Below are 26,182 nucleotides of genomic sequence, written 5' to 3' on the forward strand. Positions count from 1 at the left end.
CTTACATCCTATCATGTGTAAAGGATGGAAGGTAGGAGTCACTGGGAGCAGGAGCACAGAGATGGGATCAGGGCTTGTCCATTTGGCCAAATCCCTGCCCACAGCTGCTGCGGGGACTGTGCCCTGCCAGGGAACCCCAATAACGTGCCTGGGGTGTTTGGGGTTGCCCTGTTGTCTTTGCTAGGAAGAGGTAACATCCTGAGCCATTTTTCTGTCTGATTGTGCACAAATTTACTGAAGAACAGATTTGTGGAGGCCTTGTATTGGGCTGCATTAAAAGATCTTCACATCTTTTATGCCATAGCCATGTTACGAGCTGTGGCAGGCTGAGGGCTAGGCGCTGCGCTGTTACCATAAGCCAGCTTGAAAAGGCCAAGACAAACAAGCTGACCCAGAAAACTAGTATAACAAATTCTGCAGTTCTTTTCCAGAGCCGCATTATTCTTCACATTTCTTTTAAGTACTGTCAGCTCAAAACCTCTTTCTTTCTAGGTACTTTTGTCATACCGAACATGTAGATGCCTCTTATGGTAATTCCTTTCACCATCTTTTTCTCAAAGTTACCTCTCTGGGTGTTAACCATGACTTCTTGGTACAGCTTTTGGATAAGTTACTTGAGACTGAAGGAATTCTTCCTGAAATGCTTCAACAGAGATAAAAAATCAACAGCAGCAGCATTTCAGCCTTTTGCCGCTGCAAACAATTGCCAGGTACATCCTGAAAGCAGTTCCTTCCTCTTGTACTGTTCCAACATCATCATTAAAAAAGAATCTTGTCCTTTGTACTTTCTCCCCCCTCCATACATGCACATATCTTGTAGTATATTCATTTTTCAGTCTTGACTTTGTGCAAACACAATGTTGTGCTGCAAGCATTAAAAGGCAATTTAGTACTCAAAGGATTAAAAGCTCATGTTAAATTGAAGACTACACTTGGCATAAACATTAAAAATTGACAGAACACCCTACACATTAACTGCACCAGGGCTCCATAATTAGCATTTAAAAGTAAAACATCATTTCCTTACTGTTTCCTACTTACTCATTTATAATGCATTTATTATAATACGGATGTGAATATGAGGCTTTCCACTATTGTCAGTTAGTAAATAAAAAACTATTCCTGTTAGAAACACAGGCCTGTTTGGTGTACACAAGGAAACGGGGATGAATGGTTTGTTAATCCAAATCTCAAAAGCATGATGAATCAGCAGTGACTAACTAACCTCATTCTAGGTCTAATTCTCTTATGTGAGCATCCACAGAGAGAGCTCAGGGCTGAGAAGTGTTGGCTTTCATTGTCTAGCATCGGCAAAGGGAGCGCAGAACAAACTCTACTTGTCGGGATTTTTATGTATTGTGTTGGGTCTAGCGTTGTGCAATGTGGGAGAATAGATATATGGCTCATCCTGTAATGTGGAAAATTTGTTGCAGATTGAAATATGAATGCAAAATAAAAAGAATGGGAAAGCAAATCCCATTAGGGAAAAGGGAAAGAGAGACGATCAGCTGTTAAAGGGGTAGTCCTTTATTGACTTTAGGTTTTGGATGAGGTAGTGTTTTGTTCGTGCATACTAATGCAGCCCCTTTATGTCATTAGAAACGGAAGGTAAAATGGCCAAGCAGTAGTTCTGCTGGATTCTGGAGTACTTCTGCATCTGATTAAAATCATTCACAATGTCTGCACTGCCATGGCATTGCCTATACCACCTCTGGCTCAATGCTTTCTTCTGCATCCCCTAAAACCACTTTCCTGTACTTCCAAAAGATGTATAGGGCTTCAGCCAGACCTTTTCTTTCAACAGATCCATAGCTCTGGACACACCGGGAGAATTTTAATTAGGCTGCTTAGCTCACCCTGGGTGTCATTTGATCTCGATTACAATTTGCCAAAAAAGCGTCTCCACGTCCAGCCCTGGGTCAGTGAGCAGACACTCACGCCACTGGCCCTGCAGCCACCTGCAATGGTCCCGGCTCACCACCGGCACCATGCCTTGGATCCAGCCCCATCCCACACACACGGGGCGGGTTTGCAGCCGTCCTGACAGTCCAAGTGATGTGAAGGCGGCCAGCCGCAGCGCTTCTGCTGAAGCCCACCACTGTTTATGCAGATCTAGAAATGCGGCAACATGCAAATAAGCGGTAAAAGGCTTCACCATTACCTCTGCACAGCTTGCCGACATGAGGAACTTCTTTTTTGTTCCCAGCCTGGAACTGCAAACGATATCCCGCTTCCTCCAGGGTCACTGCTGGGTGGAAGACAAGACCACGTTTTGTTCAGGCTCTGTGAAATGCAATTAGAAGCCCCTCCGCAGCCAGCAGGAGCTTCAGTTAAAAGGAGCGAGGGGAAAAAAAAAAGACCTCCCCGCTGTCCAGCAGTGTGTTGACTTTGAAGTCCTGGGCCATCTTTTGTCCCCCCCAGAGGGCCTTTAATCAGGACCTTTGCCTTGTCATTCGGGGAAGAAAAACCCTGACACAGTTGGTGGGGTTGTCCCTGTGTGTGCCGGGAAGCAAAGTCTTTGTCAGAAATTTCCACTGACCCAAGCACTTTGTTTCTTTGTCTCTCCCAGACGACTGTTTGAACTAAAAAAGAAGAAGAAAACTCTCGGATGTGCTAACAGTATTTTAATGGGGAGCCTGGGCGACTCCTTGTGAGCTTTCCTGCCAGGCCCAAGGCAGGGATGAGGCTTTTGGTCTGAAGGCCTCTTAAAATAAACGTGGCTCAGGCAGCTTTTTATAGGTTTCTCCTCTGCATACGTCCTGGGTGATATAAAGAGGCTCCCGCAGTAATATTGTAGCACGCTGCTGAGTAGAAGGACTTAATTATCACATTATGGGTAATATTCTATAGGCAGATAAGCTCAACTTGGTAATGATTAACATTTTAGGTTGTGTTGTTTACACTGCGGTGATTTATGAATCAGTTACAACTTCTTAAATAAACAGCCCTGAAACCCAAGCGTCAGAAACGCGAGCTGAATTCCACTCGGCGTGGAAGCTCTGCCGCCGGGAGCAGCGGGGCCGGCATCGGCATCGGCACTGGAGCTGGGGGCAGGCGACGGCTGCTGTGGTGCTGACGTGGGGGTGATGTGGGGCTCGGCTGTGCAGACTGATGCACCGTGTTCCACAGCATCTCATGGATGAACAAAGTGCTCCACTGAAACGCAGGGCCTGGTGTTAAAATTCACATTGCCAGAGTTTCACTCGTGAAAAATCTGCTCGAGCTACTTTTAAAAGTATTTTTTTATGTATCCGTTGCACTCTCGCTTTGCTGTTGAAATATGTACAGCTGGACTCATAACTATGACTTTTATTCCTAAGGTAGAGGCATAAAATTGTACTCAGTGCTTCTTAAATGGTATAAAATATTTCTAAAATAACTCTTCCATCCCTGTTAAACAAACATTATCTCCTTACCCATTTTTTTCATTCACATTTTGATGTGCTGCAGCTTTTTTCCCCACATTACATCAGTTCCTCTTTAGAAAAAGTGCATTATTAAACAAGAAGGAAAAAAGAGAGAAGATTTTATAGGAACAAATAGATTAATAACTAACTGTGATAAGATCTGGCAGCCTTTCTTAGAGGTGTGTGTGGAGTAGAACGTGAAGCTGTATTATCAAAACAGGTTGAAGTTTTATCATGACTCTCATGTATTATATTAGATTCTCAAAGCACACCTTCTCCAGTAATGCCTGGAATAATCCAGACTGGATATAGATCAAGTGATTAACTCAATCTCAGGAACAATAGCTCAGCTTTGGTATCAATTCTGCTCTTTCTGCTTCCTATCCATGACCTCCCCAGCATTCATTTTTATTTGTATTATTCTGTATTTGTTCCTTTCTTCTTTTAAATTCAAGCATTTATTTTGAAGTAAATGCCAAGCCTTCATCCTTGCAGATCATTAAATGCGTTCCATCCCATTTATGAAACATTACATTACAACAGAAAATAAACCTGCCTGCTCTCTCCAACACGATAACAATAAAGCACGCAGTATTACATGCAACATGACTGACACATTAATTAATAATAGAGGGAATTTCCATATTTTATCTGGAAACTCTGCAGTCATGGCTCTCACTAGTTAGCTGGGTATTTTGAACTTCTTTTGGTCACTCAGTAACCATGGTTCAGCCTTGCAAAGTCTCTGTCCCTCATCCAGTGAAATTTAAAAAAACATGCTTAAGTCTAAATGCCAGAACAGCCCCATTAGCTTCAAAAGGATGATTTTTTGCTTAAAGTTAAGCAGATGTTTAAGTGCTTTGCTAGCTTAGGGTCAAAGTGTTCAGCACCTTGTTGGACTGAGTTTTATCTACCTCCTCATTAAAGATACATCAGAACATTTGGCATATCTTTATCAAGCCAAGAGGTGCAGGCAATTGACTTTATGTGACAGCTAAAAGTGAAAGAGATCAAGGGAGCTTGAGAGACAAAGAAGTTAGGTTTTGTTAGAATCTTAAATGAAAGAAAAATAGCTTTATGAAAGCTAGTAAAAAATGTTTCTTGTGTTAGAAGGATTTTATTTTTGAAGTACTCCAGGTCAGTACATGTTGAGAGATTTGGATTTGTGGATGGAGGCTGAAATGGAGCAGAATCTCTGCTTATTTTGCTGTTCACCTTTTTGTTGTGAGCACTGTGACCTTCTGCAGCGCTTTGAGCGTAGACTGGTGCGATCCCAGGTGGAGACACAGAGAGCAAGAACTGGGAGCCTTGAAGAAAGCATTAGTGAGGCTCTCTTATAATTTTGACAAGTGGTTTAGAGACAGCAAGGTGCCTGATAGGCTTAATACTGAGTGAAACTAGATAACAAATTTACAACAAGAGGTCAACTATATGGCATGAACTGATTTCCAAGGTTTCCAAAATGATGACGAGGGAGAAATTTTCTCCTTTGGCCGGTACATTAGCTTGATTAGTTCTCTTGATACAAATTAAAAGGTCGTTTGCATTTATATTTCTGTTAATGATCGTATGAAGAAGATATTTCTTCTAAACACAGCGTTGTGGCTGTGCTTTCTCTCTTCCATGCCATAGGATAAGCGCACGTGCAGCGTGGACCTTTCCAGTCTGTCACAGCAGGCTGGGATGCCCTGGGCAGCGCTCTGCTCTTGCAGATAAAGGATGAAGCAGGCAGCGTTCAGTTCTTGGCTCCACCTGCACTTGTCCCAGTCGGTATTCAGCAAGACCCCCTGAGAAATGGAAGGTGACCCCAGCATCTGCCTCCTCCTCATTGTCCTGCCTGTTGGGTTGTGAGGGGTCTCTGCTCTCACAAGATCAGCCTGTTCCTCCTGCCAGGAAGCCCCCATCAAAAGGTTTTTTTTCTTTTTCTTTTTTCTGTGGCCCAGCAGGACTGATGGCCAGGTCGTGTATTTGGAGATCCTGAGAGGTGGAAAAGAGGGAAGTGTTGTCCCTTGGGTGATGATGGGACAGAGCCGGAGTCTCCCAAGGAGGGCTGGGTTTGGGGCAGATTTCAGGCAGCCTTCTCCTGCTTAGTGCCTGTATCAGCAATACCCATGGCGAGATGAGAAGTGCCTTCCCCCAGCCAGAGGTCTGCACAGGGAGCTGCCTGGGTTCTCCAAACTACTTTTTCCCCAGGAGGAAAAAATGTGTCTATGCCTTCTTTTCTACATCCTGAAGATTAGATGCAGCTAGAAAATCCATTCCTAATAAAAAATCAGGCATAAATGTAAACTATACAAGTGTCAGGTTTACATTTATCCTTATAAGGCACATCAGCAGTAAATGTGACTTTCTGCTAGGCTTAGTTATTAAAGTGTTCTGCACGGCGAAAGAAACATCTCCAGTGTTATTTTCAGGCTCAATGAACTCACGAATATGTTTGTGGGTTTTCCAGTTATTACGACATCAGTGGGGAAGCGTGAGGAGCGGGACTCGGCGATGGCAGGCATCGTTCCTGTCACTGCTAATTTACTGTCTTTCTGAGAACCAGATCCTAAACACTTGAAGTATTAACATCATTTCAGCTCTTAAGTAAAACTGAAGAAGTCTTTTCATCTTTCCATTGACTGGCGGGCTCCTTAAGTAGATCACAAGCTTTCTGCTGCTTTGTCTGAGTGAGGAGGAAAACTTTAATTGTTCCCATCTTCTCGTGCAGGTATTGATTAATAAAATGTATTAGCAAAGATCTCGGCCTACTTTTTGTGCCATCAAACAAGTACTTAATGACTGTATTACTATGAAAATGGCATCGCTTTAAAGCATTGGATTTGAGCCCCTTTGTGCTTTGCTTTCATTTGATTTTTTTTTCCTTATCCCATTACGAGCGATGAAGTTTCTCCTGTGCTTTAACATCATCCAGCGGAAGGGAAGGGTGTGAGGCCAGGCTGTCTGCAGTGCCGGCTGGTCAGCAAGCCCTGCTGGGTGGTGAATCTGTGTAATTTACTCCGGTGTAGCATTTGGTGGGTGGGAATATTAATATGACTCACATGCTAAGAGGGATAAGGCATGATTATGAGGAACATAACTAATAGGTCTGCGTAAGATAAAGAACACTGCCTCCCACCTCATCTAATCTTTTTTTCCTTTGGGTCCCATTTGCAGAATTTCGCTTATCTTACACCCCTTTGCAGCCTTGTATCTACCTACTAGCTGTATCTAGCCTGCTTCCTCCCACCCCACATCCACAGGTTCACAATGTATGTCAGCCATAAGTTGCCCTTAATTTGCACACGTGCTGAGTGGCAGATCCATGCACGATGTTGCACTGATTTCCCACATCCAACCAGAGCCCCATAATGCTCCCAGGTTTTCAATAGATCTTATATCTGGGAGTTCCTGAAAATCCTGCCTTTTTGTAGCCTCATAATGCAACTTGGCCCGGTCTCACTGTCTCTGCAGTCTGCCCCTTGCAGACCACTCTGTCATACTAAAGAGTTGTGTTTTTCAGCACTATGAGCATTGGTACAAAATTGTTAAGCCCTGACAAGAATTTGATGCTCTCAGCCTTGATGCATTTATCCAAAATCCCTTTGCCCATGCCTGCCACCAGGCTCCAGCCAGGCTTTGCTGCCTTGGCCAACTGGGGCTTACGGCGACCGGAGCAACCAAGTATTACTTGGCCCCAGAAAAGTGTTATTACAGCACACTTCACAATCTGTAAATCTGGAATCAAGGCTCTGTTTTATAGGACCAGTACTGGGAAGTCCCATGCCTGCAACTAAAATATGCACCGTGGTGACAATAACACTTGGATTTTATGTAACGCTTTTATATCCAGCGCTGAAAACGGAAGTGCAGAGAAGTGGGCTACCAGTCCAACTGCCTTCCACTCCAGGGAAAACCCAAAAATACACCCAAGGCCAACTCCTAGTCCGCAGCCCCGGGGCCATGCTCGTCCCTTAAACAAACGGGGTTGGGGCCCCGCTTTGCAGACAGGCAGGCGTGCAGCTGAGCTGCGCAGTGGAGGCTTGGCTGCCGTGGCAGAGCAGGAGTGGAGAAATGCGGACGTGTTGGCTAAAATAGCCAGAAAAGGACCCTTAGTCCTTTCTCGCCTTGTTCCCTTCACATTCACAAATGTTCATCTCTGTCTCTCCTTTTTTTCCCTCCTTCCTAGGGGCGATGACTGACAGATTAATATATGTCTAGCTACGTGTCTTAGAAATCAAAAGGAAGGTGCTGTCAGAATCGCTTGTCAGAAAATGAGATTAGGCACACTTGTCATTTGCTGAGGATTGCAGTCTTTCAGAGATAAGGTTGCATTTAATGAGTGTAAAAAGCCTCCTTGTGAAAAAGGGGGTGGTGCAGGAGAGAGAGAATGATTATTTTTCTGGTGTCAGCTGAGTGCTTTATCATATAACTTGATACTGTGGCACCCTGGCAGGCACTGATAATGGCTGCTGGGGCTATTGCACCTCTTCACTTGCTCCGCAGCTTCAAAAGTGATGACTTGTTACCTGCTTTTAAACTCTCCTTGGATGTCGAAACCCACTATCCTAAGGGAAAGAAGCAAAAGCATGTACAGTGTGTTTTAAAGAAAGACCTGTGAAAACACACAGCATAAAGGGAACGTGCTAAATGTATAGCCACTTTCCCCAGCAAACTATAAAGAATACTCAGCGGGTTTCACTGAAATATGGAACTTGTCTGACAAGTGAAGGATAACTAATGAGAAACAGAGCTGGATCCCACTGCAACCAATTGTGTTTTGTTATGGAAAATATTTATCAAGCTTTTTTTTTCATTTGTTGGTTCTTCTAACAGTGCCGTAATAACTCCTCTTATGTACGTTATCCAGTTTCTCTCATACACATCTCAGTTATTTAAATCTGCAGTGGTTTTGTTTTTTTTTGCGGGGGGGTTATCAGTTAGATATTATATCATACATGAATATTTTAGGTGAATGTTTCATTCATCAAAGTAATGGTCATTCTTTTGCCAAGTTAATGTCTTTGCAGTGTTTAGAAGCCAGCTAAATGCACAGATTTATTGTTCATAATGTACTATCTAAATATGAGATGACAGTCAAAAATGGGCTTTATCTGTTCAGCAAAAGAGACCCTACATTAGCTACATGGTTTTGCAATATTTCCTTCCTGGGCATACCTTTTTTAAAATTATCCTTGGAAGAATAGCTTTCTGTCGTATATTCTCCTCATCAAATGAGCTGTGATTTTCATTATTTTGCTTGAATGTTAGAAAATGAAAGAAATTACTTGATTGGTTTCTGGTGCTGATTCAGCATTTCCTGGGCTAAAAATGACCTGAAAGACAGAATGGGATTACAGCACACAATAATGGATGCTTTATTCAGTGATAAGAAAGTCTCTTCCTCTGACTGAGAAGAGAATGAAAAATACTTCTCTCTTATTAGTTGATTCAGTACATAGATATTGACAGACAAATTAATTTGAAATACTTCTTCAGTTCCAGAATCTACTAGCCGGCAGAAATTAGGGGAAGATAATGGCCACAGCTGAAAAGTGGTGCATTTATGAAGTGTACTCACAGGAGCGCTAGTGGATGGGGAAGAATTTATAGTTTATCCTCTTATTTTGTGATAGGATCTTACAAATGTTCCTGCTTAGACTATGGAGTGTAGGTAGCAGCTTACGAGTCAAGCAAGGTCTCTAGCAGCTAAATCCAACTAAATAGTGCTCCAGAATCGGTTCAGTAGCTCAGAGTTCACATCCCTGGAAGGTATATGGAAGAACAGATAAAATGCTTATATTTTCTGATCAAGAAGTTATAGCTTGAAGTCAGTCTGTGGATTCTCGCTCTTCATTGTTGGCAAAAGGGAAGAAAGATGACTGTGTTGTACACCTCAAAGGCCTCGTGTTGTTTGGAGAAGCTGGTGGAGAAATGCCTTGGCACTTACAGGATAGGGAAGATTTCTCTTCTATACATGAATGGCTTCAGAAAACCATCCAACCTGCTCTAGGTGTGAAAAACGGGCTGAATTTTGTCCTGGGAAACAGTGAAGGCCACTCAGTATTTTATAGGGCCAGGCCCATACAGAGAAGAGAGAGCAGCCCTATTGTTCCCTGAGCCCCACTTTTTATCTTTGTTTCCATTTGAAACCAAAATCATAAAACTGCCTGCAGAGCAGTTGCCTTGCTGTTCCTATTAAATGAGAATTCCAGCTTTTATGCTAATTCAGTTTCAGGTTTCTTTGAACCTGCAGTTTATGGGCCTCTGCTTAAAACTGCAATCTGTTCTGCATAAAAGAAGGGATTACAAAGTGTTTTAGTTTTGCAAATGCTGCAGAAAAATAAAAATAATAAAAAAGTTGCACTGTCATTAATACGCTCTCACAAAAGTTTTCTGCTTTGTCAAATAAAAAGCTGTACTTACACTGGGAACTCACGCCAGTGATGTTATATGGCCCAATAGCTCTGTTTCCTTCGAAGTACTGCAGGTGCTCTCTGTACGACCTTTTCTCCTGCCTTCCCCTAGCAGAAAGCATGAGCGTGCATGCTCAGCTAAGAGGGACTATCCGGAAAGCATCATGTTCATCGCTGCCAAGAGCCGCTGGCCATGCCAGGCGCTCACCTCGGGGCTGAGAGCAGTGCCGACCTGGCTGCACCGCAATCTATTTTTGCTGACATCTGTTGCTGCATTTATGGCATAATTTTGTTTGTCATAATGGCTGTTTAGGTAGCTCGTAAGAACGGGTCCTTTTCTTGAACCTCTTTAATGCATTGGACTTTAAATACTTTCTGGTTGGGACATGATGCCGTCGCTTGCTGTTCAAAGCCATAAAAAGCTGCTGATAGCTCCATAAATTCTTTTCTTGTGGAAAAGAACCTGCGTCTCCTATCCAGAAATGTACAAAATCACGTGTGTTGTCAGCGCATGATGGAGGACTTTATAAGGTATCACAATCACGCTCTAAACTCAGACACCATCATGTCTTCTGGAAAGATTAGCAACTTATTGGAAACATAAATGTTTCCAGCCTTTCACAGAATACCAAAGTATTGGAATATCCAGTTTTCACATTGCCAGGAAAAAGCTGCAGAACCTTCCAGGTGAGGTGAGGTTTGCCATAAATAATTTAATCCAATATAATCTGCTGTAATTTCAATATTCATTTACCACTGTGCCAAAGATGGGTAATTCTTCTTTGGAATTAGTGCATGGCTTGGAAACAAATGTCTGCTTCCCTGCCTGCTGTCTCGGCGGCTTTAGGTCATTTTCATAAAATGTTTGGATCTGAAAGCCTCTTTCAGAGAGTGAAAGATCTTGAAATCACTTTTGATCCAAGTTCAATGCACTTCATTTGGCTGTTGTTGTGGCAGAAACAAATGTCGACACTGACAGAGACCACAGACAGATGAAAAAAAAATCTGGCAAGGTCCCACGTAGATAAGACATAGAAGATTTCAAAAACCTATCCAGGCATATCCTAAAACACGGGAAAGTACTGCTGTCAAGAGAGAGGGAAGCTTCATCCAAAGGCCATTGAAATCATTAGGAGGTGGTGTTGCTTTTTTTTTCTCCCTTTGATTTAATTTGGCTTTGGGTGAATTCCTAAACTCCAAACTCCTCATTCCGAATTACAGAATGCATTTCATGCATGTATAATGTTCTAGCAGGAAAATAGAGGTCCTCTACTTATCTCTAAGACACAAATAATGAACATAATGAGGCCCACAGCCCTGCCAATAAACCTTAACAGCCCCAGGGAGAGGAGGAGGTAAATGCATTTCAGTTTTGTGTATGCTGAGATTTCAGGTGTGGCATGTGGTTAATGTTTGTAAAATCCAGTACAGACAAGCCTGTAGTTTAATCCAGGCAAAATTTGATAAATTAAAGTCTTGTGAGGAGTCTTGGCTTTAATTAGACCAGTCCTTACCAGTGCCGAGATGTAGAAAGTCTTGACCAAAGAGCTCATAGAAGAGACGAGTTGCCACACCTTAATATTACACATTTAATTCCCTGCCCGGTAGTCTTGGGATCCATGCAGTCCCCGGCTCCTCTGGTTGTTGCGCAGGGAACACTTACGCTGTTCAAACGCATTCAGTTATTTATTTTTGGTGGAGACTGAAAGCTGCACTCAAGCCATCCATTTCCTTCGCTGAGCTCATGAAATAGCTGATCGACTGCGATGCCTTCTGGCCACTGGCCACTGTCTGTTCTAGAAAGTGGGATCCGTTGTATTTCTGGAGGAGGGATGGCAGTCACCTCACTGATGGCACAAGACCACTCACTGCCGTGTACCCCTAGTAGGAGATGCAGAAACTTGTAAAGTTAACAGCCAAAGTCCATGCTGAGATTATAGAAATCCAGGGATAACCCTGCTAAGGTGGTCAGCTTTGAAAAAAAAACATTTCCATTACTATAGCCAAGATCTAAATTCAGCCATGAGTTTTTAATTTTCTGGTGAAGGTTTGTCAGTTTTACTGAGGTGCTCCCACTCCTGACGGGGACACACACCAAAAGCGCCATAGTGTCTGCAGCCACGGCCTGAATTTGGGGCTGTTGGGGCTGCATTCATCCCCATTGTCATTCCCATCACAGGTCTTCCTGTGCAGTTGCCCCAGCAGAAACCATTGCAGGCCAATGCAGCTCACCTCGGGCACAGATCTTGGAGGCACCATGCAATAATCCTTGCAGCTGCCCGAGGATGTGCCGTGTGCCTGCCCAGGCTTCTCTCGGGTGCCCACTGTGCTTCTCCTGGCTCCGGTGAGGCCAACCTTGTGCTCCCAGCCACTGGCGTGATGGGGTTTCTCCGCGAACCCTACTGCAGAGGATTTAGCTCCAACCCAAATGGAGCTCGTTGCTATTTGACTCCATTAGCACTCCTAGCCCAGTGTTGGTTTGGAACCAACGGCGAAAACACTGAGAACCCACACTGGGCCTATCTTAGCACCTCTCCATTTCCCAGGAACCATCACAAATAGAGGTACCGTGCCAACGAGCATAACCGCCTCTCATCTCCGCATCAGCGTGCTTTATGGGAGACATCTTTTGGCTCCGGCTGCCGTGCTCCAGCGAGCAATCACTTGTGCCATAACGTACCGTACCGGCGCCTTTACTTTCTGCGGCGGCTGCTGCCGATGGCGTGCGGTGCTTGGGGAAAACCGGCGGTGCCAAGGAGCACCTTGCCCGCCGGCGGTAGCTGGGTGCTGACAGCGGGGCCGGGCACCCCCCTGCAGCGCACCGGGGGGCTTTCGGCCGAGTTAGCGACAGGGTTGGGTTTGGGGATTTGTTTTTTTTCACCCTCCCAAGACTTGTTGGGTTTGGGGGGTTGTTTTTTTATTTTCCCCTAGGACATCCAAGCGGTTCGCCAGCTGCCTTCCCTCGCCGCCCCCTCCGAGGAGCCGGGAGCCGCGGGTGCGTGCGGGGCCGGGTTCCCCCCCTCCCATCCCCAGCAGCTCCGGCGCCCCCCGCCGAGCCCCCCGCGGCCCCCGGCGGTCGGAGCGGGGCGGCGCGGCCGGGCCGGGGCGGGGCGGTGGGGAGGGAGGAGCCGGCAGGGAAGGAGGGAGGGCGGCGGGGCGGGCGGCAGCGGCTCCGGGAGCGCCGCGCAGTGCGGAGCCGAGCGGAGCCGAGCGCAGCGCCGAGGGTCCGGCCGGCAGCCCCCAGCCCGCAGCCCCCCGGCCCGGCCGGGCGGAGCAGCGCGGAGCGGAGCGGAGCGGGCCCCCTCCACCCCCGGGATTTTACAGGCTTTGCGGGGTGTTTCGGCGGGGCCGGAGGAGCTGGGGCCGGGCCGCTGCCTCTCCCCGATGGAATTCACCTGAGCGCGGCCGCGGCTGAGCCCTGGACGGCGGGGAGGGACGGTGCCCCCGCGGGAGCCCGCTTCGTGCCGGGAGAGGACGGGCATGACTTTTTAAAGACAAAACAAACAAACAAACAAAAAAAAAAACCGACAAACAGAAGAGAGGAGGAGGAGGAGAAAAAAAAAGATAATAAAATAAATAAATAAAGCAGCCGGAGAAGGGAACGCGCTGCCGGCTGCAGCTGCACCCCTGCGGCGGGGCGGTGCGCGCAGGGCGGAACGAACGGAGCGGAGCGGAGCGGGCCGAGCCCAACAGAGCCGGGCCGGGCCGGGCAGCACCCCCGGAGTCGCCGCCCGCCACCGCCGGGGGTCCGCGGTTGTGCCCCGGGGCTGCGCGGAGCCGCTGCCCGTCCCCGCACATGGTCTCCTTTGTCCTGCTGCCGCCGCCGCGCCGCTAGCTCCGCGCCCCCCGCGCCCCCTCCACGCCCGGGGAGCCGTCGTGCGGGGGGCTGCGCTGCCCGGGGAGGATGCCCGCCGGGCGGCCCGGCCCTCCGAGCCGTCGGCCTCCGCAGGATTAGTTCGGGTCCGGCTGCGGGACGTTGCCAGCCGCCCTGGATCGGAGTTTCCCGGCGCACGCCCGCGCCCCTCCCGCAGCGCCATGAGCCCGGGGCCGGCGGCCGCGCTTCGCCCCGTGGCTGCAGGTAAAGGGGGGGCCGGGCCGGGCTGAGGAGGGGGCGCGGGGACCCCCCCGGCGGCAGGGGGCAGCGGGCGGAGGGCAGAGCCCCGGTACCGGGGGGCCGCGGGGCGGGGGCAGGTGCGCGGCGGGATGCGGGGGGGATGCGTGTGGCACGGGGGGAGCGCGCTTGGAGGGGGGTTATTGGTATTAATTCCCCTTCCCGTGAAGTCCCGGGGCTGCTGAGACGCTTCGCGCCCGCTCAGGCAGGGCAGAGCCGGGCGCGGCGCAGGGGGTGCGGGAGAGTGGGTCGCGACACGGAGCCGTGGGTCGCGACACGGAGCCGGCCCCCGGCGTGGTGGATCCCTGGCGGCAGCGAGCGCTGGGGATGCCCCGCACCGTGGGGGGGGAGCCCCCGGGGCCGCTCCCCTGGCGGAAAGGGGGGGCCGAGCCCCGAGCCCCAGCACTGTGCTGCTGTCCGTGCGGAGCCCCGAGCAGGTTTTAGGGCAGCCCTGCGAAGGCGCCGTGTCTCATCCTTCTGCATCGGTGCTGACTTCTTTTATTTTTAGTTCGCGTCGCTTTTTTCCCCCTGTAGCGTTGTTGTACGATGCGACCGCCTAGGTATGAACAAATAGTAGTTGCATCGAGATTGATGCTGTACCTGTCTGCTGGCAGAGGTTCTTTACTACTCTCTCGGTTGGACATTGCCCTCATCACTGGTTCATCTTCAAATCCAAATTTAAAAGTAATGAAATAGGCAGGCAAAGTTCCAGCTCATGGTTGAAGCTAGTGAAATAGCTTGTGGTGATGTTTATGGTAACCCAGGCAGTGGGCTTTTTTCAAGTTGCTGTTCCATTCAGTAGTGTGTGGTCAGTAATTCAAAATGGGATTCACTTTTGGGCGAGCTTTGTCTTTGTAAAATGATTCCTGTTTTACATGCATATTGGACTGATAATCATCTCCCAGTTTGCTCATGAGCGATGCTTGCACAGGATGTATTGTGCACCGTGGTATGCCCAAGAAGTGCCACTTCCAGATATCACAACAGTGCTCCTTACCATTCAATAACACCAAAAAAGAATTCCAAAAAAAGCATAGCTTAAAAGCAAAATGTTGGTTTACTGTTGGCGTTAGAACAAACCTCTTTAGAAAATAAAAAAATGTTCTCCTTTTTCTAATGTTTGGAAAAATCAAGCAAATAGGAAGCTTCCTCACACTGTTCAATTTTGAAACAGTGTAATAAAGTAATACCTGAAACTGTAACGGTTTCTTTTGGTCGGTTGGTCATTTTTTACTATTTTTTTTTTCCATAATGAATTTTATTTCTGAAAAGAAAGAACGGTTTGGAGAGTTCTGACTTGCGAGTGAGGCTGCATTTAAAAAGGCAGCAACATGAAATTCACTGGAAAAGGTTATTATTTTTAATCAGAGTGTAGGCTGATTGGCAAGGCTATGAAAGCACCGAGCATCTCTTAATTTGTTGGACTAGCACTGGACTGCTCTTTAAAGCACATGGCCTTCTTGATCTCTTCAATTTGTGCGTTATTCACATATTTTCATTAATTTAAGGAAACTCGTCACTGGATAATAAATCCATCATTGGGTAATAAATCCAGTGTTTACAAGGTATTTAATCGAGTAGAAATACACCAGCTCAGCTTTTAAATAAGCCAACAGTAATCTAGTAAAATCTGTCTAGAAGTCTGAAAAAGAATAAAGCCATTTTTAGTAGTTAATCATAGAAATCTTTTATGTTGTTAACTTGAGGGTAAGCAAATTATTTCAGTCTACTATTACATGGTGATAGGCAGTCTGAACTGTCTCTACTTATTTATCTATCAGTCGTTTCACACCTAAGTTTCTAGTATACTTGAGATACCTAATATATGTTGGTCATCTGGATGGTTTTTCTCTGGTTTTGAATTCAGAAATTCCTTCAATTTAACCAAAAATATAGCCTGCTTTCTGAATATACAATATTTTAAAATTATTTTTCTGGAACCAGTGAGAAAACAGTTTCTATTGGAAGACTAAAATCTTCCTCAATGTTGCATTTTTTCCCCGTTTGCAATATTTTGTTACTGAGCACAATTCTTTCTGTGCATTTTCAAAAAGTAGACTTTCTCTAAACGGGGCTGTAGCCAAGATGTAGTTCACAATTGAACAGCTCTCTGCATTTTGTGACTACAAAGATGCAATAAGTTTAAGCTTTAGGTGTGTGTTTGTGTGTACGCATATGTATTTATGTGTGTGTGCCGCATACGCATCTGTACACGGATGCATAAACTTAATGCTTTCTGCTTTTGGATTCAGGGACTTTGTAAAATCATCATTTGCAGTGTTACATTCCCTAGTCTGGTTTCTCGCCGTTACAGCTTTTGAAAAGAGGAGCTCAATGTTTTTGTGTGAAACTTAAGATATGGCTTTTAAATAATAGGTAGAAAGATGAACTGTAATTCTTGCATACAAACCACGGGAGTAGATAAGGAACTAATGCAGTATTAGGAGGAAAAACCTTCCATAGACAAGGATGCCTTGATGAAAAATAAAATGGATTATGAGTTTGTAGAGAGCGTGGTGTCAAGAATCAATTATTCTGACGGAGACAAATCCTGTGTGGAAATATAAACCATACTAAATGCTAACAGTGGCATTCTCTTTCAAAGAGTATATAGCATCAAGTTATAAAATTAATAACCTAAATTATCGTCACTGCTTTAAAATACTAAAAATCAAATGGTTGGCACAGTAGGGGTCTCCAAAAATACCTAAAAATGTAATTTAGAAACCCGCAATTCTGCAAATTCCTGAAACTGGGTTGTATGACTCAAAATCGTAGCTCTTCTCAGTTGCAAAATCGATGTCAGAATGTAGTGGATAATTACAGTACAAAAATACAGTTTGTGTGCAGCTAATACGTCGAATAAAAATAATTTCTTTCTTTATTAAATAGAGTCTTTCCAAATAAATATCTGCACTGCAGGGTGGTGAAGCACAGCCAAATAGCACCACCTTATGGACGTTTTCCTCTGAGGGTGCAGCTTCTCTTAGCTCACTTGGTTTTGTCACCTGATTTGTTTCTCTAAAATATGTATACATATGTGTGCGTGTAAATATAGTGCGTACCTTTTGAAATGTATCACTTGCAGAAAATGTAACTTCTTTTTTTATTGGTCTTTCAGGCATCTGATGCCAGCTCTGAAAAACTGTTCAACGCTGTTACAAATAAAGGTAAGACTGCAATTCACATCACAAACATATTTTTTCCCCATACATTTCTTTTCATGGCAATTTCAATGGGAGATGAAATGTAACTTGTCTTGCAGAAATGTTGCAATCAGCTTGTTAGTGCTTTTTATGTTTCTCTTGGTTTCAGACATGTTCTGTATGCTTGGTAATTGCTTTGCTTAAGCAATATAAAATAAAGGCTTTAAATAATGCAGTGCCTGCCAGGTCAGAATTAATTTAAATAACAATATTAGGGAATAGTTTATTTTACAAATGGCTTTAATTTAAGCTCATTTAAATAACTGTAAGAGTTTTCAAAATGTTTTAACTTGATTGTTACTCATCAGCTACATGATAGACATGGAATTATGAATAGCCAATTTGCACTGCTGACAGTAATAACCAGCCAACGTTTAGTATTCACAGGATAATAGTCATAAACCATGGCTTGCTGTGCTGTGTGCTTTCTGTAGAGTTAATAAATGATATAGAGGGCCACATTTAAATATTCAGTATCCCATTAATTTCCTCCAAACAGCAATCTAAAGAGAGAGTGGCTAATGATATAACAGTACATTAAGGGAAAACTTACCCTAAATCAGTGCCAGTGAGCTTCTGTGCAGAGCTTGTCCTGAAGCAGCATTATTAGAAAGACTGTCGGCTGTGGGGATGTATTTATTTATTTATTCATGTATTTATTGCATTGTTTTTGTGAGGAGGGCTGAGGGAGCGGCTCCAGACAAGAGTTGCGCCAATGAGTATAATTCAAAGCCTTTAAAATGCGTCAGCTTTTCCTCTGCTTTTCACCCCACTGTCCTACTTATTAATGGCAGTGTGTAACTGCCTAGTAATAGGAATAGGGTGTGCTTCAAGCTGTAAACGCACAGTGTTTTAACTTACTGGGGTTTTGGAACACTTGAATAAGTCTTGAATAAGAAGGATGAGACACAGATTAATTTGGTATCTAGGTTTCTCTTGTTGGCCACGTGTGGATTTGTTTAGTGTTGCCCTGGGTGTTCCCCACCAGGCCAGGACTTCGGTTTATTATTCCAGTGGGTCGTTCTGGTGTTGTTTTGTGTTTTAATTCCTTGAAGTGGTTTAAGTGGGGCAGCTATGTGACCCCGATATGTTTGGGATTCCCACACGGATACACCATCACTTCTGAGGTCTTCTGCTGCATATTGAACAATAATTACATTTAATTGCATTATGGATCCATATTCCTCTTTTTTTTTATGTAATAGCATCATTTGGAAGTACCATTCAGATGGATGGTCTCGGTGGTCTAACTTGGTTATCTCACTTGGCAATCTGATAGATCCGTTTGGTTTAAATGAATTTACGGGTTTCCACCCAACCTGTCCACAGGCAGAGGTCACAGTCAAAAAAAAAAAAAAAAAAAAAAAGAAGAGTTTTGTGTTTGAGTGACTCTGTAGTATGTGTGACTGTGTCTTAATTTTGCAAATTCGCTGTAAAAATCCCCCATGGGGTTGGAGTAGCCATGGCCAGGGACTGGATGCGGCCTGCAGGCAGGGCCCAGGGCCGGGGCTCCTGGGGGCTGAGGGAGGAGGAGTAGGCCCCTCTTCCTCTTCCTCTGGTTTTCTTTTTGAACCCAGCACATTTCCCACATTCTTATTTGTGTTTACTTACGGAGGTTGATTCGTGGCATCTATTTGGTTGTGAATACCCATGCTTGACAGGGAGTCTTTTCTTCTGAGGTACTTTCTTTTGGTGATTTAGTTCCCTTGAAAGGATTAGGGTTTCTTTGTGTAGCCTAAAATCAACATAGGCTTTTCTAAGCTTTGCTTGGGAAACCATACACAAATAAGCTTTTTAGTTGATGGTAGATTATTCCTTTGCCCCTTATTTCCATCAAAATGGCGTCTTTCTTTTCTCCTCCTGAGTTTCCCCTTAAAGCCATATGCTAATTCCTGTTGGTAACATGAATGACAAGGGGAGAATCAATGCAAATCCAGGTGCGGCCAAACTAGGCTGACTGGTATTTTTTTTTTTTCTCCACTGGGAGAAAGAGATTAAGGGAAAAGAGGGCGGAAAAAGCATCAGGGACAGTTTTGTTAAAGGGATTAGCATTCAGACCGCTAAATATCAGGAAAAGAGCCTCAGAAAGATCCCCTGTTTGGGGATAATGTCAGTAATTGCTTGCAGCCAGGTGCAGGGGCTCTCGCTGTGGCCGTGGTTGTTACAAGGCTCTTGCCTTCTCCGAGTGTCTGCCCTGGAGACGGCTGACGACTGCCCGGGCGCTGTCAGTTTGATATATTCCAAGTTCAAGTTCTCTCCCTGCAATTCAGTCTGTTGGCTTCAAAGCCAGTTCTTCCCCTGTGTTGTCCGTGGCTGCTTTTGCCAAAAGCAATAAAAGTCACTTGTAAGAAAGGTCTTGTCTGCATTGGGTAAATCATGATGAAACCTTCAAAGCTCCTGGCTGAGAGACCAGGCTGGGAGGGCTCAGCAGACTGACAAGTGTGCATCCCTCCGCGTCCAGGGCCAGGCCTCTCTGACGTCCCTCAGCTACCTGTGTTTCACACATACTTCATGTCTTGCCACTTCTGGTTTTGCAGAATTCTTTACAGCTGAGGTAGCAGAAAATTACAGAAGTAATGTATTCACAAAGCAGGTAAAAATCCTAGTGGTTTAGGTTTCTGTCATTTGCTTGTGGACTGCAGGGCTAACGATGAGATCAAGCTCAAGGTCTACGTGAGTAGCATGGATGTTCACAAATAGTAAAAATTAAAAAATCTAGGACAAAGTGGAAATTACCCCCCTGCTAAGCCTTCCTTGAAGGGGGGAATAAACCCATCAAAGAGAAGTCTCCCAGCATCCATTTGGGAGCTGGCTGCCCTTAGAGCTCAAGGGGAAGATGAGTCCTGTGAGATTTGGGGAGTGCCCCATGGATGGTGGGGCCCCTTGGGGCTGGGGTATGAGTCACAGCAGAGCGATGCCATGTTTGAGAGGGCTGTGGGGTTCCCATGTCAGCTCTTTGCTGCCACTGCTCCCTGAGGTCCCCAGCCCTGTGCCACATCTGCAGCAGTGCTGGGGATTTGGGAGGAACGTGGCGCTTTCCCCAGGGCAGGAATCGCTGTGGCTGCTGCTGAAATGAGTAGTCCCTTGTCATGTACCAGAGCCCTAGGCTCCATCATTTGGGCAGGAATTTATGTTGCAAAGCTTAAAATTACCTAGGAAAATGATTGCTGTTGAAATCTGGGTGTCTGTGTTGGGAGGTAAGCACCTATAATCGCTCCGTGGAGGAGGAATGGAAGAGAAGTTCCTTGCCTGTCTGCAGCACCCCCTTTGTTCCCCCACTTGTGCAATCTGTGCTTTCCAGTTCAGGATTGCTGCTTATAGTCATGGAGTCTTCAAAAGAACATAACTTCTACTTACATCAGAGCGTCAACCTTAACACCATTAATCCTGGCCAAAATACAGGTTTCTGTTCATGAATTTTTTGTAACATGACTTTCCAGCATAATTAAATTCCATTATCTTTTAATAATTTAAATAGACACATCTGAAGATGCAAAGCAGGCAGCTCCTACTACTGCTGTGTATTTAATTTATGTTAACTCCCTCCTACGTACCCTTGGAAAACAGCTTTTCCTGGAGGGAGAAATGAGTCCCAAAGTGATGAAGTTTCATTTGTGCTGTATATTGAAGTTTGCCTTTGATCAGAAACACAATTGGGCTGTTACAGCTTTTTATGTTCAAATTGTTTACAGGATGTTCATGTAAACTTTATGAATCCTTCTGCTTTGTGGCACCACCAGCTGTCAGGGAAATATTTATACTCTCAGCTGGAGGTAGATCAAGGCGTCTGGGTTACTAGTCCTCACTGGTGGCTGAAATACCGGTCAGATCAAGCCCTGGCTTTTTAGGTAGTTCTACAGGAAGATCCTTCCGTGGAAAAACAGGCGTATTGTTTTTTCTCCCCTCATCTTTGGTGAATCATTTCTTGAGGATCCTCTACAACATCTGTTTCTGTAAACAAGTCGGGAGCTCAAGCTGGCAAGTGCTTCTCCTTGCTGATCCAATCCACAGGGGATCCTTGGCTGTAGAGGAGAGCTCGCTCTAAGTAAGCCAGCCCCACACTGGCTCATCTTGAATACAACTGGATCTCCTAGCGCACAGACGGCACGTGTGCAGGATGAGCAGGGACGCTGCCAGAGGACTGACTGCTTCCCCAGGGTCTGCAGGAGCCTTCCTAACAGCCTGCTGGGTATTCTCACCTTTGCTTTTGACTTTCTGGGGGTCGCTCTCTGCGTGCTTTGGTCCTCTGTGCTATGTCTGCTCACTGAAGTGTTTCTTCTGAGGTTGGTGTTAGGGCTGTGGAGCAATGCCAGGGCTGCGGGAACCCCGCATCGGCCAGAACCTCTGGGACGGCTGAGTCACTGGGGCAGTTCTGCAGTCTTCTTTTATTTGTGGCTGTGGGGATGGGCTCGCCCTCCCAAAATGATGCCTTGACAATGGTGTCTCCTTGCCTTTCTAGTGGAGACTGCTGGTGGCTTTGGATCTCTCGGTTATGCTGTTTCTTGGGTTTCAAATGACTTTTCAGCATTTTCCATGTGAAAGTTCAGTGTCTCATTAGCAAGGGACTGAGCTCTGTAAAATGTCTCCTGTTTTGAAGACCCCAGGTTTCTTGTGGCAGTGAGTTAGATTAGAAGAAACGTTGCATCACTTCACTGTAACTTCCAAGTCAGGCAGACAAAAAAGCCAATACATGTCTTGAGACGGTCGTTTGTTCTAGTGCACAAAAGAGCAAGGCAGTTATTTCTGTGTCATGAAGGCTTTATCTGAGCGAGGAATTTGTTGCATAACTTCCCCTTATGGCTGCATCTCCTGTGCACAAATGGCTCCTTCCCATCAGTACACTTCTTATACCCTCTGCTTTATGTGCTGGAGGGCTTTTTTGGCTGGGGTATGGGTGTCAGGACCCCCAGTGCTGGGGGAGGTAATAGTAATTTTAGCTGCAAGAAAAACTCCCTGGATAATAGGATATGCCCAAAGAGGTGGTAACGTCAGAGGTAGCTTTTTCGAAAACCTTTCAGATTCTTAAATCTGAAAACTTACAATCTTACAGCACAGGAGCCTTCCAGGGCTTCACTGATAATTTTGAATTTAATCATGCAAAGCAAAACCAAACCATGAAAGAGCCAGAGCCAGGCATGGGTGTTTCCAAAATAACTGAAATAGGCAGTTGACAGCATTGTTCTGGGAAGCCTTGTCCACTTGAACTTGTATCAAGTACCCTTTGGTCTCAGGTGCTGATTGTATTCCTCTAAGTTCTCTTAAGGCTGTCGGTCTTAGCAAAGTCAAACGATTCCAGTGTCAGTGAGCAAAATGACAATATTTACTAATGCATAATTGTGTCTGTTCTGGAGAAAGTATTTGCTTTACAGATTAAACTATATTTGATTTTCTCAAAAAAAGGCTTATCAGCTCTGGGCTGCAAAATAACCAGTGGTAATCAATTCAAAATAAGGTGGAAAAATTCTTAAGGATAAGAGTGGTTTGTTGACAAGGATCTTGACTTGACATACCTCCAGATGAGTGGAGTCCAGGCTGGAGCCTGGCATGAGATTTCATAAATGGAGCATCCTGCAGACCTCCCATATCTGGCCTGCTGTTAGTCTCTCCCTTGTAATAAAATGTTGTTTTCTCTGAAAATGTATGTTTATTTAACTAGGTCTCTTTTTGCTTCACAATCTGGATTCCATTCAGTCAGTTACCACTCCAATTAACTAACAATTATTTAACATTAACAGTAATTACAGACGCCAGTTAAGCGCCTACAGATGTCAACTGTTAGCTTTGTACCTAATCACTCAATGAAATGGAGAAAGTTCAACAAACATCAATTAGCCAAGCAATTAGTATGAGGTAGGAAAGAGCATGTTATCGTGTGTGAGCTGATTCAATTTATTTTATTTTGTCAGTAAAACACACGCATGCAGACAAGCAGCAGTAAGTCGCCGAGATTAGATAAAGCTATTGTTTTGCTGTTTATACAAGACTTTTTCCCTCCTCTTCTTTTTCATACATAACTTAAATGCGCTTTGCCAGGCGTTTGTTATCTTATCAAATACATTGCATTTCAATTGGAAAAGCACTGCAATGTCATTTTCAGCAGAGGTGGAGGCTGTTGACGTGGGGTTTAGATGTGAGTGTGCCCCAGCAGAGCTGTCCCCATAGCCGGGCTGCTCCCACCTGCACCTGCAGCGTGGACCCAGCGCACTTACGCAATGGCTGCACGGGTCCAGATAACACCAAGCACCATTAATTGGTTCCTCCATCTCATTTATCGATGTATTTAATGCTGCTATTTGCTTGACTCAGCTAGAAAACTGAGCAAAGTGGTTTGCTTCGTCTGCAGGCAGCAGGGGTTGAGCTGCCCCAGCCGTGGGGCACTGGCTGCCTGGAGAGGCCACACCGTGTGCTCATGGGGCTTGAAGGAAAAAGAAGGAATGGGCCATAAATTCATTTTACCACCTGAAAAAAAAATCGTTATCTCTAGCTGTGCAAGCCTCTCTTTTAAGGTCTGTTGAAGACCTGTAGACCAGTATGCAGTGCGTGGCGTACGCAGGGGTGCCCGGGCTTCCCGAACACCCCCTGTGCCACTCGCCCACCAGTTCCCCTCTGCCACCTGCTTTTTGGCAGGATCTGCTGTCTCCTTGCTTGGCACCATTTCGCACTCTTTGCTCAGGCTGTCTTACATCCAACTACTGCTAATTTAAAAAAAAAAAAAAAAAAAAGCACTCCGAAGTATCTCACATCCTACAGTTATGTATCAGTCTTGACACTCTGGATGTCAGTAGGAGTTTCACAGGGACAGCTATATGAATTGTGCTTTTTTTTCCTTTTTATTTTTTTTATGTAAACGTCTTCGTAGTTGCTTCAAAAATCAGAGCAAATGGACGCTTTTCTTCCCATTTTTAACTGTCCCCCAAACAAGAACGCCTTTCAACTTCATCACAGTGCCGACATATTTTAAATGTTTTTCCATATAAAATGATCCCACAAAATATGATATTATTTTATCATGCAGACTGCCCACAGAAGTCAGTAGTTATTTGAATTAGTCATTGTTTTCCGGAGTGTGGGAACAGATGTGGAAAACCGCGGGCAGATCTCTCCCTTGCTTTCCGAAGTCTCAGCTGGCTTTTTTTTTTTTTTTTTTTTTAAAAAAAAAACACACACACACACAGTCTGAGCATGTGAAGAAACCCTTAAATGTGTGACTTAAGTGCAATAATATTTGTCTGAGTAGGCAGAAAGACTGAAATAAAGCTTCCAAGTGAGAACTACCGTGTTCATTCCAGCAGCAATGAATACCTTGCAAAGGATGATACTTTAAACTGGTGACTTTTAGCTTTTTCATGGCTCAGCACTTGTTGGGCCAAAAGTAAAGGAAGGGCCTTGCTGTAAAGAGACACCACCATTTCTCCAGATCCAGAGAGGGCTGGAAGAGGCCGTTATTACTCTCGTGCAGCAGAACAAACAGACCCTAATTTGTCCTCATTTAGACTTCAGTTCAGTAACCTGCTTCGTCGCATGACTGACCCTAAACACTTGTTAACACTGAGAGTTTACTTAAGTGCTTTGCTGGGTGAAGGCCACAGGGGTAAATCCCGTGACACCCTGGAGACTTTCAGTCACTCAGGAATCACTTTTATTTTCTTCTGTTTTTTTAATATTTCACTCAAGTGCACCTGTGTTTGTGAGGGGATGCTGCCCAGGGGGGCTCAAGCCCCTGCCACTGGTTGCTGTCCCCAGGGGGTCCTGCTCTTGTCCCCACCTAGCTGCCACCCTGGTGCTTGGTGGAGTCTGTGAGCTGGGTTCATCACCTCACCAGCAAACCAAACGCTGCAAGAAAAGGGCGATGATTTCACAGCCTGCTGCTGCCAGACCTGGCGCAAAGGACTGGGCAGAGGCAGCGGAGAGAGGCTGGATCAGCCCAGCCACAGCACAGCTTCACCCTGGGATCGTTCCGTCCTGATGAAATTATTTAGTGTAACATGAACTATTTTCCAGGCTAGATTTGACTAGCGCTGGCCTGCGCTGCTGCCAGGAGCATGCTGAGCAATGCTTCAAGTAGTGAGAGAGAGAGTGTGTTTCTGAAAGGGTGTTAGGCAGCATCCAGCAAGCTGTTTAAAAAAGACAGTGTAAATGTATACTTAAAAAGTTGCAAACAGAAAGAGTAGATAAACTTGATTTAAGTGCCTTTTAGAAGAGTTAATGACCTTGACTTACATATACTAGAAGAGTAAGGCTCAAGCTGTTTTTTTTTCCCTCTTTACTTACCCAAAAATATTTCTGAAGACTTTGACTTTTTTTTTTTTTTTTTTTTTTTTTTTTTTTAAAGCTTAATATATTCAAAGTGGGACCCAGGAAGAATTTCCAGGTCTGAGAGTTCTGGACTCAAACCCCACTTGACTGCTAGCACCTGTGTTTACTTGAGCAGGATTTCCCCTGGTGCATGAAATCCTGGATTCAGGCATGCTCACAGCTTTCCCATACCTTTCTTTCTGGGGCCACGGACCTTCTACCGAAATCCTGTTCACGCCCAAAGGAACTCCCCAAGCCCTGTGTCACCCCACTTGCCCAGAGCTATCCAGGAGTCATTCACAGTACTTGGAGCATGGGCCAAACCCCCTTCTTCTCCAGCGCTCTATGGGTACCTTGTGGCTGGGTCAGCACCGTGCTCCACGGGTCCTTTATGGGTTTCCGCAAAACATCGCGGTGGCAGTAGGTGAGGTGGATTTGGAGGACTTGGACTGTCTGGGTCAACGCTTTGCTCATGATGAGGGGAACAGTGAGCGACCCGTGGCATCACTGGTGCTTGTGGCTTACTGATTTTTGTTAGCATTAGAGGGCTGGGGAGGGGGATGAGGCATAGTGCTGCTGAGCTCCTGCAGCAATTTGGTGTCATTTCCAACTATTTCAAGTTAGTGGGCAGTTCTGAAAATTGGAGCCAAAGTAATTTGAGTGGCTTGTAATAGGAAGCAGCTGCTGCAGAGCAAGTTGTGTCCTAAGAAAAATGGCTTTATGAAAATAGGTCTGCTGAGTAATAAAGCCACAAATTAATACTTA

The 26,182-nt window shown here is 45.3% G+C and overlaps 1 protein-coding gene across 8 annotated transcripts in view; it reads left to right on the forward strand.

Moving 5' to 3' along the window:
• The window catches only part of AUTS2 (activator of transcription and developmental regulator AUTS2), a 757,775-nt gene that overhangs the window by 666,637 nt on the left and 64,956 nt on the right, over positions 1-26,182 (forward strand). For all 8 annotated transcript variants that reach the window (XM_027445973.3, XM_027445975.3, XM_027445972.3 and 5 more), the window contains one exon: positions 17,038-17,086. In XM_027445973.3, coding sequence (XP_027301774.1) covers positions 17,038-17,086 — 49 coding nt within the window. The remainder of the gene's footprint in view (positions 1-17,037; positions 17,087-26,182) is intronic.

Source organism: Anas platyrhynchos, chromosome 20 (assembly GCF_047663525.1).
Source record: "Anas platyrhynchos isolate ZD024472 breed Pekin duck chromosome 20, IASCAAS_PekinDuck_T2T, whole genome shotgun sequence".
Taxonomy (NCBI): domain Eukaryota; kingdom Metazoa; phylum Chordata; class Aves; order Anseriformes; family Anatidae; genus Anas; species Anas platyrhynchos.